Source organism: Scyliorhinus canicula, chromosome 2 (assembly GCF_902713615.1).
Source record: "Scyliorhinus canicula chromosome 2, sScyCan1.1, whole genome shotgun sequence".
In the NCBI taxonomy this organism is placed as follows: Eukaryota; Metazoa; Chordata; class Chondrichthyes; order Carcharhiniformes; family Scyliorhinidae; genus Scyliorhinus; species Scyliorhinus canicula.
In genome coordinates, this window is record NC_052147.1 from 248,723,928 (window position 1) to 248,737,684 (window position 13,757).

The 13,757-nt window shown below is 47.7% G+C and overlaps 1 protein-coding gene across 1 annotated transcript in view; it reads right to left on the reverse strand.

Moving 5' to 3' along the window:
• Window positions 1–13,757, reverse strand: part of LOC119962094 (low-density lipoprotein receptor-related protein 1-like) — a 2,271,162-nt gene that overhangs the window by 282,210 nt on the left and 1,975,195 nt on the right. The window contains 2 exon segments of the mRNA XM_038789946.1: window positions 904–1,087; window positions 2,599–2,786. Of these exon segments, the coding sequence (XP_038645874.1) occupies window positions 904–1,087; window positions 2,599–2,786 (372 nt within the window).

Genomic DNA, 13,757 nt, shown 5'->3' on the forward strand with positions numbered 1-13,757 from the left:
AATCAAACCTGGGTCCCCGGCGCTGTGTGAATCAGCAGTGGTAATTACTGTGCTACCGAGTAGCCATACATGTACCAGAACCTGTTACCCTTTAAATAAAAACAAAATACTGCGGATGTTGGAAATTTGAAATATAAGCAGAAAATGCTGGATAAATTCAACAGGTGTAGCAGCATCTGTGGAGTCAGAAACAAAGTTAACTTTAAATATATTCAAGAGGCAGCTGGATATAGCATTTGGGGAGAATGGGATCAAAGGCTATGGGGAGAAAGCAGGATTAGGCTATTGAGTTGGATGATCAGCCATGATCGTGATGAATGACAGTGCAGGCTCGAATGGCCAAAAGGCCTCCTCCTGCTTCTATCTTCTATGTATCGATGTATCGATGTAACGAGTTCTGTCGAAGAGACATTTGAACTCGAAAGGTTAATTCAGTTTCTCCACACAGATGCTGCCAGACTTATGTTTATATCTCTTGTTACCGTTTGCTCTGTGCATTAAAGCTACAAGTTGGAGGCAAAGCATTGGGATGCATTGCTAACCACTCTGAAATAAGTTTTTTTTTGCTTAAAAAAAACCCTCATCGATGTAAAAACAACTGCGGCTACTTTGAAGGTCTCCATCAGAGTCAAGGGCAGGAACATGCCAAAGCTCCTTTAGAAAAGGAAACCTATGGTTCGAAATTATAGGTACTGGACCCACTAATGTGTCTGTATGAAATCTCTTTCCCAGCTATTTTAACAGTGGCTTTTATCAATATTTTAATGTGCTAGCTATTAACCTAACAGAGTGCAATTTCAGCCCAATCAGTGCTAAAAATAGTATTTTCTTCAATATCCTTTCATCTCTTTTGAGGCTGTACAAGTTTTAATGCAGGGATCGGGAATAAATAGAAAATCACACCTGATAAAACTTTACAGCTATTGGGATTATCTACTCGTATTTCATAACCTTCTGCACACAAACACTTGTAGGTTCCATAGGTATTGATGCATTGCTGGCTACAGGGAAAGGTGGTTTCACATTCATCAACGTCAATGCAGGTTTTGCCATCATCTTTCAGTCTGAATCCAGGCCAACATTTACACTGAAAAATACAGATCATTAGAAAAATTACAAAAATCAGCAGTTTGTTTAAATTCTGTCACTTTTTGAAGCAAAATATACTTCTTGTGTAACAATCAAGGTAAAAAAAAATGTGCAACAAAAGGTTTTATTTTGAAAGTTGCCAATTTCGATAAAAAAGGAACATGCACAGTAAGTTCCTGAATAGATGTTTTGAGACATTTCATGGCTTATAACATTATGTCTATTTTACAAGCATAAAATAAGCATAAAATCTTCCAATATGAATGATATGTGCGTGCACATTTTTAGCAAGAGGTGCAGACAGGCATGAAGTGATGCTCAGACTGAAATTAGCCCTTTCCTCATGCAAATAAGAGAACTATTTTCTGCTGCGATAGTGGAGTCTGACACTTTAGGAACTTTCAAGCGGTTATTGGATAGGCACATGGAGCACACCAGAATGACAGGGAGTGGGATAGCTTGATCTTGGTTTCGGACAAAGCTCGGCACAACATCGAGAGCTGAAGGGCCTGTTCTGTGCTGTACTGCTCTATGTTCTATACCTCCTTTTACAAAATGCAATCAGCTTAATGCACAGCCTGCCATGAAATGTGTGATAGGTGGAATTTAACCAGTGATTCTTAATGGGATTGGTGCCAGCCCAAAAATGCATGTTTTGCAAAATATACTTACCTGAATGGCAGCTCTGAAGGCAATTGTCTGCTTCTGCTCTCCTTTCTGCCACGATCACGGCATCACTCCCTTATTCACTCCCCTCCTATTCAGTTCCTATCTATCTCGATCAACCCCTCCTTTTCTACTCCTCCACCTCTTATCTGAGAGACATTGTCGGTGCTGCAATGGACTGAAATTACAATTCTATCAGCGAGCTGCCTGGGATTGCCCGGCAACAGGCCCTATCTCACCGGGCCTGTGTAGTTGAGGCCCAATATTGGGTGGATCTTGGGCCATTGTGTTCTGCTGCAGGCTGAAGCAAAGTCATTCCTCAGTTTGCGTCTCCATGTGTTGCCTCTTGTGTAATTTGTCTCAGAAAATCATGGCACTCAGTTAATTGCATAACAGGAGAATTACAAAAATACTGTGAAACAGTACTCTCTCACTGTTATTATACTGGCCTTATGTCCATTTCTTGTGAAAGTGAAGAAATACATTGTTGAACAATTGCATTAATGATCAACTTCAGATATTTCCATAATGCTGCCAATATATAAAATGAGGTAAATAGCTTGTTTGAAAAGCTACATATATCATGAGCAAATCAAAGGGTTTGCAAAACAAAGTTAACGTAAGAATTCTGGATCTAAGCTTTGATTATTACCTCCTTTGTTCTTATTTTAAATTTCACATATTATTATGAGGATGAATTAATGTCTTATTTGTGTTAATTGGAAGATTGACCTCCGATATCAAATTATTTCAAATTATCTCATAAATGCTTTCCAACCTTAAAAGTACCAATTTATATATTAGTGTCAATAATTTAGATGCAACATTCACATTAGCACTAACCTTGTATCCAATTTTGAGATCCTGACAGTCTTGTGAACATCCACTGATTCGCTTATTTGCACATTCGTTAACAAAACAATTGCTTTCATCCGATCCATCTCCACAGTCATTATTCTTATCACAAGTAAGGCTTTCATTTATGCACCTTCCATTTTTACACAGAAAGAAAGAGTTGCTGCAATTTTTTCCTGAAATTCAGAAACAAAAGTAAACAGCTTTCACTAACTTGCGGAGGATAACATTACATTGGGAATCTTTCTTGATGCTCTTTAGCTCAACAAAGTAAGCAACCACAGCTATTTGTGAGATATCGGGCTGGACGCTCCCACCCCGCCCTCCACAAAAACGCCACGGGCTAGCCGCGTACAATGGAGAACTCCATTGACCTCGGGCGGGATACTCTGGTTGTCAGGCGAACGCAGCTGGAGAATTCCGCCCATCAGCATCAAATGGTCATCAACATTGTGAAACCATCACAGTCTGAAAATGTAAAGTGAAATTTTGCCCTCAGAAAGAGAAATGGATTGTTCAATGTATTCCAGCCACTCATTTTAGCTGTATAGTTACAAATTACCTCTTGTGTTTACGTGGGGCAAATAGAAATTGCACAAATATAATTCTTTGTTTTAGGCATCTTAGCTTTGGAGTCTTCACTCCAGTTCAAGATCCAGTTTGACAAAATAAAAATTATTGTTCAGTTTATTGACTGTGGGGGGACTCCGCACAGACAGTGACCCAAGCCGGGAATTGAACCTGGGACCCTGGCGCTATGAAGCAACAGTGCTAACCACTGTGTTACTGTACCACCCACCTAAAGTATGGCACAATTGTGCCCGGTCCCTGCCAGTGATGCAATGGAAATTGCGACGTTCAACATCGGGAACCTCATTATATCTTATTATCTGGCTTCCACGTCTGAATCATCTCCCCCAGCCATAAGAAAATCCATTCACGTCGGTGTGAGTACAGAGCAATGCGAATTACAGGTCTCCCACGGTGTGCTACAAGCAGGAAGACATCCCAGAAGAGCTCAGATGAGTGAATCGTTCAGGGGGAGAGAGTGTCACGCCCAAACACTACCTGGGCAGTCCTGAGGTACTACCCCAAGCACTGTGTACCATGGGCAGTGCCGGAGAGGGAGTTGCATCGAGGGGGTAGTCTCTGGAGAACTTATGTGCCCTCGGGCAATGGCTGCCTTTAAAACTAGGGGCAGCAGGGTAGCATGGTGGTTAGCATAAATGCTTCACAGCTCCAGGGTCCCAGGTTCGATTCCCGGCTGGGTCACTGTCTGTGTGGAGTCTGCACGTCCTCCCCCTGTGTGCGTGGGTTTCCTCCGGGTGCTCCGGTTTCCTCCCACAGTCCAAAGATGTGCGGGTTAGGTGGATTGGCCATGCTAAATTGCCCGTAGTGTCCTAATAAAAGTAAGGTTAAGGGGGGGTTGTTGGGTTACGGGTATAGGGTGGATACGTGGGTTTGAGTAGGGTGATCATGGCTCGGCACAACATTGAGGGCCGAAGGGCCTGTTCTGTGCTGTACTGTTCTATGTTCTATGTTCTATGTTCTAACTAGCATCCTAACCTTCAGGAAAACTAAGTTGGATTGGATTGGATTTGTTTTATTGTCACTTGTACTGAGGTACAATGAAAAGTATTGTTCTGCGTACAGTCCAGGCAGATGCTGGCGGGATGGGATCTCCACCAGTGTGACATTGTGAGGCCTGCACCTTTGAGCATTTTAATATGTTCCCAATGGTACGGTGGAGAAAACGCCATTGGTGCCAGCTGCTTCAAAGTCGATATTTGTGCCCACAGTCACACTCTCCCAAATACAGCTAAACGTTCACTCTGTGTGTCTGATTTCCAGGAAAATCCTGGGCTGAAAGGATATATTCATTCCTCCATGTTTCATTATTTGTTGATGATACTCAACAAAGACAGTAATTCTAATTCCAACTGTCTTTCCACACATAGTGGTGCACAATTGTTTGTTTCTATAGCTAGTAATTCCCGGAACTGGTTGCTAGTTCTTTGCTCGGGGCTGATAGTTTGAGGGGTGCCACAACAAGCATGGCTAACCAGGAGCATCTCCTGCTTTTACCACCAGCCATTGGTTCTTTGGAAGGGTTAGCAGGTTGACACACTCAACCCATGTGACCGTGCAATGAATGCACCTTCCTTTGACATCTCGCCCTGGTGGGAGTTGAACCTGGAGCTTCTGGCTCCAGGTGTGACTCCCCACTGTGCCACAAGACCACCGTGAGAGAGTAATTAAGATACTCCTGGTGGAAGCACAAAGAAATTAAAGAAGAAGTAGCGAGATCAACTGGTTTTTCAATATATTATGCTGGGAGGAAAAAAACAATGGGCGGGATTCTCTGTCCTGCTAGTTCCGTTTTTCCACATGGTGTGCCCTCGCCGGCAGCGGGATTCTCCGTACGGGCCAATGTATTTCAAATACTCACTGATGCTTCTGAGAATTTTAGTTTCAGATCTATATTCAAGAGGGCTCTAAGCATGTAGAACATGCCATTCAAAATGGGCCCTTTAGAAAACCATTTTCCATCATAGCAGTCATGAACACATGAGCAACAGTTAGAAAAGAACAGGAAATGGTTTTCAGAAGCAATAATTAGATAAATGCAGAGATTACATGCATCTTAAGTAGGCCATTAAAATTAATTCTGTCTTACGTTTCGAAATGACTGACTTGCAAAACAACAATTTTTCTTTCCAAAACAATGCTTCACCATTGAGTTAATTCCGTTGGAAGCTTTAAAAGTCTAACTTCAGCAATTAATGTTCTCACAACATCAAATCATAGATAATTAATTTATCACAGCCTCTGAGGTAATCCAGGATTTCCGTTTTGAGTGACAGTTATGTAATTGTTAGACAACCATAAAGACTTTCAAGCACATGCCCTGTGCCAGTTGGGATTTAGAAGCAGTGAGGCACTGTTGAGAGTCTGAATGGTGAGTTAAAAAACAAGACAAAAAACAAGGAAATGGGCCGGGATTCTCCCCTACCCGGCGGGGCGGGGGGTCCCGGCGTGATGGAGTGAACCACTCCGGCGTCGGGCCGCCCCAAAGGTGCAGATGTCTCCACATCTTTAGGGGCCAAGCCCTCACCTTGAGGGGCAAGGCCCGCGCCGGAGTTGGCGCTCCGCCAGCTGGTGGGAACGGTCTTTGGCGCCACTCCAGCCGTGGCTGAAAGGACTTCGCCGGCCGGCGTAAGTCCACGCTTGCGCCAGAGCGTCAGCAGCTGCTGACGCATCCCCGCGCATGCGCAGGGGAGGGAGTCACTTCCGCCTCCGCCATGGTGAAGACCATGGTGAAGGTAGAAGGAAAAGAATGCCCCTACGGCACAGGCCTGCCCGCCGATCGGAGAGCCCCGATCGCGGGCCAGGCCACCGTGGGGGCACCCTGCGAGGCCAGATCACCCCCTCCCCCCACCCCCACCCCCCCAGGACCCCGGAGACCGCCTGCGCCGCCTGCTCCCGCCGGTAAGGTAGGTGGTTTGATCCACGCCGGCAGGAGAGGGTTGACAGCGGCGGGACTTCGGCCCATTGCGGGCCGGAGAATCGCCTGGGGGGGGGGCAACGACCAGCACGGCGCTATTCCCGCTCCCGCCGAATCTCTGCTGGCGGAGAATTTGGGACACAGCAGTGGCGGGATTGACGCCGGCCCCCGCCGATTCTCCGACCTGGCGGGATCGGAGAATCCCGCCCCTGATATGAAGTGCTTGGATGGCAAAACTTCCAACATATCAACAGCTCCTCTCACATTTTAACGGTATACGTACACAGGCTGGATTTTACTCTCCCCTGCTGGTGGGTTTGAAGTAAGCAGGAAAAAGCAACAGGTGACCTTCCCGCCACCTACCTACCTGCCTCTGACCTGTCTGAAATTTTTTATGAGAGTGGAGAGGATTCAGGTCGCCTGCCCACCTTGGGCCTATTGAAAGCTTTAAGTATGTAAGCAATGAAGCAAGCCAGATTGGGAGTGCAGGGTGCAAGCTGGCTACCCGCACCCTTATCCCGCACCGATTGGACAGCAACTCTCTAAGGTGCCCCCCCCCCCCCCCCCCCCCCACCCCCCCTCCCCCGAGTAAGATGGGGAAGTCCCACCTGCAGCCATTAACTGGCTGTGAGGCATTTGGAGTCAGCGGGAAACACTCTTCAGATGGTGGGAAACAAGCCACAACCATCTGAAAAATCCAGGCTTCGGAGTTCAGGTAAACTAACAAAAGGATCTAATGAAAAGGAAAACAGTTACTTTAAGCATCATATCTCACATATTATACGAAAGAACGGCACCTAGATACGAGGAATGATTTGAAATGGGAGTGAATCAAAACTTGGTGATTTTTGAGGTGTCATTTTGTTTAATTTGAACTTATGTTTGTCTGTTTAATTTGATGCAAGGATTGGGTGTTTGGAATCATCTAACCTCTTTCCACTGCTCCAATTTTTTGAAAGCCATTCCTACCTTCCCACAGGATTGTTCAATTCCATGCAAGGCACCGCTTTTCATTGTCTCATATCAGTCTCTCAAAAATTAGTTCCAATTCGTTTCTGTCCTCAGGCACTTGCTCAACTTCATTGTTATGCCAGCTGCTACCATCTTCAGGTTCTGAACATTTCATCCCGGATCAATCATGATCGCAGATGAAAATCGTCCAAATGACTTAAAAATGAAAAGTCAAAGGGTATGCAGATGGCAAGGGTCTGAAATCTTGTACCAGGATGAAACAAAACAACATTTTGACCTTATCCTTTACGCATGCTCAGAAGCCTGCCATATTGTTTTGGACCATGTCAAGTTATTCTTCGCAGTGAGATTGGCAGGACGATAATGTAACAAATGACTTACTTCTTGGAATGTGCCAGTAAGTAAGTCACGTTAGTAAATCTTTCATGCCTTTGCAACCTGAGTGAGGTTTTTGCACAGCAAAATATTTTTATTACCATTACAGCAAAGCCTTTGAACTCTATTTTAGTTGAGAACAACCAGTTTAACAAAAGGCTGCTGTTTTGTAAGAGGATCGGTGGGGGGGGGGTGCAGAGAAATGGGGCTGAAGTGGCAGGGCCGAGACCTATTGGGAGGACCTTGATGCCCTGATGCCATTGATACTTGGGGAGGGGGTAGCTTTGACGCCAGGGCAGCACGATAGCACAGTGGTTAGCCCTGCTGCCTCATAGCGCCGAGATCTCAGGTTCGATCCCGGCTCTGGGTCACTGTCCGTGTGTTTGCCCATTCTCCCCATGTTTGCAAGGGTTTCGCCCCCACAACCCAAAGATGTGCAGGGTAGGTGGATTGGCCAGGTTAAATTGCTCCTTAATTGGAAAAAATGTATTGGGCACACTAAATGTATTTAACAAAAGCCAATGCTAAGCGATCTGGGGGGGGGGGGGGGGGGTGGTCTGGTAGTTGAGGCCAGTGATCATTAATGGGGTGGGGGTGGGGGGCCTGATGTCCCTGTGGTGTGGAATCTTTAACTTCATTTTGAGATGTCCGATCTCCATGGGACCAGCCTTGCTGGTGTTTTTAAGCCCCAGCCCTCACAATGATAGCGCAAAACAATCCCCCCTTTCTAAGAAATGGCAAGGGTCGGATGATCTGGATGATACACCTACCTGTTGGAGAAACATGCCGATTTTCAGTCAGAACCTGACAGTTCGCCATTTTGGAGGAAAATTCCGCCCAGTGTCTCAAAATCGATGACCTCGGGAATGAGACAGTGTTGGATTTCATAGCTTGCCGAATTGGGTTGGGTGCCTCAGGTCAAGCTGGGTCCAGTGGGGTCAAGGGCATGGGACTAGACCAGGGGTGGGCAAACTACGGCCCGCGGGCCACATGCGGCCCGCCAATATGCGGCCCACCAAGTCATTAAAAAAAAATATTTTTTTAAATTTTTTTTTTATTTAAAAATTTTTTTTTTTTTTTAAGGTTAATGGGGGGGGGGGCCTGTTGGGTTACTTACTGGTATAGGGTGGATACGTTGACTTGAGTAGGGTGATCATTGTTCGGCACAACATCGAGGGCCGAAGGGCCTGTTCTGTGCTGTACTGTTCTATGTTCTATATGAGGCGCCCAGAATCATAACCGGGTGAAGTAATTATTTTACTTAATATACTATGCGGCCCTTTAAAATTGTGAATTTCTGAATGTGGCCCTTGCACGGAAAAGTTTGCCCACCCCTGGACTAGACCAAGTCAGGGTTTACACGCACCAATGCAGCATCTGGCCGTAGTGACCAAGTAAGTAATTTTTATATATTTTCCTCAATGAAAACTCCTCTTTTTGGCTAGCTGGATTTGAGACACTGAAGTGTATTTAGAAACACCCTCCCTTTATCTACTGTTGCCAATATATTAAAGTCCCCCTGCCACTCCAGACCTCACCGTCCCCCCCCCCCCCCCCCCCCCCCCCCCCCACCCCCCGCACACACACACGACTTTAAATTCCAATTGATAACCAAAATGTATCAGCAGCAGAGGATTGATTTCCAGGTAGGGTCTCCCTTTCGACTTTGAGATTTTCCCCTCCTCCCATTCAGTGATGGTGTTTTGGCTGTAGCAGCTGTGGATGGCACACCTCACCGTCCAGAATCCATCGCAAGGAAATAGCATTATGTATGCCTCAACGCAGTACAGCAGCCAGGACCCTACGCTAATTCCCAGAACGAAAACTAAACTCCGAATTTACAACATCATTGGTGTTTCTTGGACTTGTAGCAACAGAAATATTTCAGTTCTGGCCACACTCAATTGAAGGTACCAAGAGCGGGCACTGCGCCAATGTATGAATAACAGGTACCCTATGTAATCATGAAGTATTATTTATGCCATTTTTGAAAGGTTTCCGAGGCTCTTCTGCCAATGTTACTACACATGAGCAGGACAACCACCCTCAGTATCTGAACTGTTGAGCAGGTTCTGTGAAAGTTATTATCTGTCCCTGCTTGAAATGGATGGCACAGTGATAAAACTGACTGGGGAATATCATGCCTTATCGAATTTTCATTAAGATGGCATTACTCATTTTGCGCTTTGGATTCTTAAGAAGATAATGAAAGAGGACTTTGGGAAATGGGAGCTCGATGAAAAAGATACAGTTTGAGCAAAGTGTTCATTTTATATAGTACTTTGAAAAAGGTATTCTGTTACATTCACCATTGTTTCTTGAGTATCCTTTATTACCTCACAGTGGGGAAGAGAACTTCATGTGCTATTTTACCAATTTTCAATCAAGTTGATGTCTGCAAGTTGGATAGTACAACACTCAGGAATTGAAACACCAAAATCAATACCAAGATTAGGTTTCCAGCCATAAATAGAGTTTAAACTCCTTTTACTTAATACATAAGCTATTTGATATAAGCCTAGGGACAGTAATAAACAGACAGTAGCAATTTGCAGCAGTTTAACACAAAGATCTTTCAGATTCTGAAAAAAATTACAGACAAGGAATTTCAGACAAATGTGATAAGTGTCGTCGCACTGTTATTTCATAATGCAATTTTACTCCATTGGTTAGGAATTAGCATTGGCAATAGCGGCAATCGCATTAACCCATTCACATGAGGGGGTCCTTCTACTCTTTTACTGGAGGCATTAGCCTATTTAAAACTGTGTCATTAAATTTTATGATGTTCCAATCGATAGATCGTAATGTTCTGGTGAAAGGTCATCGATCTGAATTTTAACTCGGTTCCTCTGACCACAGGTGTTACCAGACCTGCTGAGTATTTCCAGCATTTTCAGTTTTAATCATAACATAAACATGGATTCTCTTTTTTCCTCAATTATGTACCTGTGGGCCAGGGAATTCACCTGCTGAAAATAACGTAAATATTGGGCGGGATTTACCGGCTGCTCACGTCAGCAGGAAATTCTGGTCCCACGATAGCGCACGGGCTTCCCAGATACGAGGGTTGCAGTCAATGGGAAATCCTGTTGACAATGGCGGCACCGGTAGATCACACTGGCAAGCCATCACCGCCGCTGAAAAACACGCGGTGGGATGGTCGGTAAATCCCGTCAATTCAGGTGAACTCTCGGTTCCTGAGACTAAGTGCGAACACTGGGGCAGGATTGGCAGAGATCTATGACAGCAAAACTGACACCACACCAGGACTGATTCAACGACCGTTAACTGGGTTGCAGTGCCACGTGGAACACGATCGCTTCCAATGAGAAACGGTGAGGGATTTGCGATTGACGCTCAGGAGGCTGGCAAGCTGCTGCTGCATATAAACACTTCATTCCCCACACACACTCATCCCAGTCAACAGGATGGCAACGAGGAGAGTGGCACCATGTTTTACAGATACCAAGCTTGAAACCCTGCTAACCTCCGCCATTTGCTGTGCCTGAGTGCAGATGGCGGGGTGGTCAGCGCGACCAGCGACACTATCGGAACCGGCCAGCAGTGTCGTAGGAAACTGCACCACCTCCTCAGGGTGGCCAGTGTGAGTAGGTAGCACTGTGCCCCTGCCACCAACCCCCATCTCACACACTTGTTACCCCAGCCCCCCATGTGAGGGCACTTGTTACCCCACCCCCCAAATATGGGCGTCTGAACTCCCACCCTGCACCACATGCCGGCATCCACACTGGCCGCCATGGCCAAGTGCCCTGGCCACTGAAGCCACCAGCTACCCATCCACTGGGCTGCATGCATCGGTCTGTCTAACACGATGCATTTTCTCTTCCCCCCCCCCCCCCCCCCACCCCCCGCCATCAGGAGAAGGCTGCCCATAATACTGGAGGGGGACCTGCGGCCTCTCACTGTGGTAGAGCAGGGGACCCTGGGCACGTGGTTGGTGAGCCAGAGGAAATGGCAGTCGCTGGGGTGGAGGTCGGCGGCCAGCGAGGAAGTGAGACCCCACTGAGTTGCAGTTCCCCTTGACCTGTGTGTCAAACCACCCTCCCTCCCCCCCCCCAACACCACCTTCACACCACCCCCACCACGCCACTGCTACCCCCCCCCCCCCCCCCCCCCCCCCCCCCCCCCCGCAAGTCGGTGAACCTGGAAGTGAACAGAGCATCCCGCGCCCGTTCGCCCTGGCATACACGTTGTGCAGCCTCCCATGCCTGCCTGGGACCCATGTTCTGTCCATCTTCCCCCTCTCCTATATCATCCTTGTTGTATGAGGCCTGCCAATCATCCTCCTCCTCCAGCTCTGCTGCGCAATGTTGTGGACGCGCAGCAGGCAAGCACAATGTGGGCAAGACCCTCCCAGCGACATACTGGAGGGCACCTCCACAGCGATCCCGGCACCTGAACCGCATCTTCAGGACACCGAAGCACCCCTCGATCACACTCTTGGTGGCTGAATTTGCATCATTGTAGCGAGTCTCCACTACAGTTTGTGACTTCCGGATCGGCGTCATCAGCCATGACGCAGAGGTTAACCCCGGTCACCCAGGAGCCAACCCCCCAGACGGGGGTGCATCTCGAAGAAGCCAGGAATTGTCAAGTGTGCCAGGATGAAGTCATCGTGCATACTGCCCGGGTATCGACCGCAGATGTGCATGAAACGTATCTGATAGTCACATAACAGCTGCAGGTTCATCGATGGAACCCCTTTCGGTTTGTGTGGAGTGGCCTGTCATCTGCAGGTGCTCGTAGGGCGATATGCATCCTGTTGATCACTCCCTGGATATGGGACAGCTTGGTAATGACAGTGAACCCCTTTCTCCGGGCATCCTTGTGGGCTCGGTCCATATTGAAATGAATCTATTGTGCCAACTGCGCATATATGGCCTACATGACAGCACGGATGTGCCTGTTCACCAAGCTCTGTGAGAACCGGACAGGTCCCCACTCGGCGACTGGAAGGACCCTGTTGCGTAAATGTTCAGGGTGACCATCACCTTGACGGCCACTGGGAGCGGGTGTTGTCCCCCATTCCCCCATGGTGTCAGGTGCGTTTTGATCCGGCAGATATGTCGCACCACCCTGCTCAGCTGGAGCCTTCAACGACATGCCCGATCCACAGGTCCTCGAATGACAGGCACTGCCGGTACACAGGAGCCCTCGTACAGGAGTTCTTTTGCACCTCCTTCTTGGCCTGTTGAGCTGCCGGCTTTCCGTCCTCAGTGACTGCCTCCTATTCCTCTGGGGCACGCTCCGCTGCTGCAGCTTCCTCCTCCTCAAGCAGCTCCAGCTCCTATAGCCGCAGTGCATTCCCCAGGGCTGCATTCATGGGGGAGAAGACCACCATTGCTGGTTGGCAATTCCAATATCCATTGTTGCAGGGGTGAAAGGCCGACATGTTAGCATGGTGCTTACCCCCATGCCCAACCAGGTCTGCCAGGCTACACAGTGGCCCCGGTTGGCACCGCCGACTATGCTCTCGTATATCTCCTGCCCCTCTCGCCCATCCCTACACACCTGGCCCCATCGGTGCCCGACACCATGGGGGCTCTGGCTCTGCGTTTGTCCCTGCTGCCAAGCGTATTGTTAGCTGACACTGCCGTCGCACCTCTCTCACACTCCTCAACCACCTCGTACACCAGCTCTACAGCAGGCACTACAACCTGGAAACCAAGAGAGAGTCCATATTCTCAACTTGCGCTCAGGACACACCAGTTACCGCAAGCCCACGGATCACCCCCACCATGGGGATGACCTTGGCAAGATGTTCGTCTTCATCGATGATGTGTTGACGGCTGCAAGGAAGATGTCATTGTTTCTCCGCTACGGGGAAGTACAGGACATCAAAGGGTACTCTGTCGGTTGTGTCCCATGTTTGTCTTCTGGGGAGGTTGGTGCATTTTTTTGCTGTGACGCGTTGGAACTGTCGATTGATGAGTCGAGCGCCAGATCCCGTTCGTACGAGAGCATCTTTCAGCGTCCACAGATGTCTGTTACTGAGACCATGCAGATGCTGCGGCAACGGATGAACAGACATCGCGCAATAATCGGCAGGCAGGAATGTTCCCTTCCAGTCGGGGAACACTTCAGCAGTCAAGGGCACTCAGCCTCTGATTTTCGGGTAAGTGTTCTCCAAGGTGGCCTTCAGAACGCGTGACAATGCAGAATCACCGACAATGCAGAATCGCTGAGCAGAAACTTATAGCCAAGTTCTGCACACATAAATACAACCTCAACTGGGACCTTGGATTCATGTCGCATTACATTCACCCCCCAC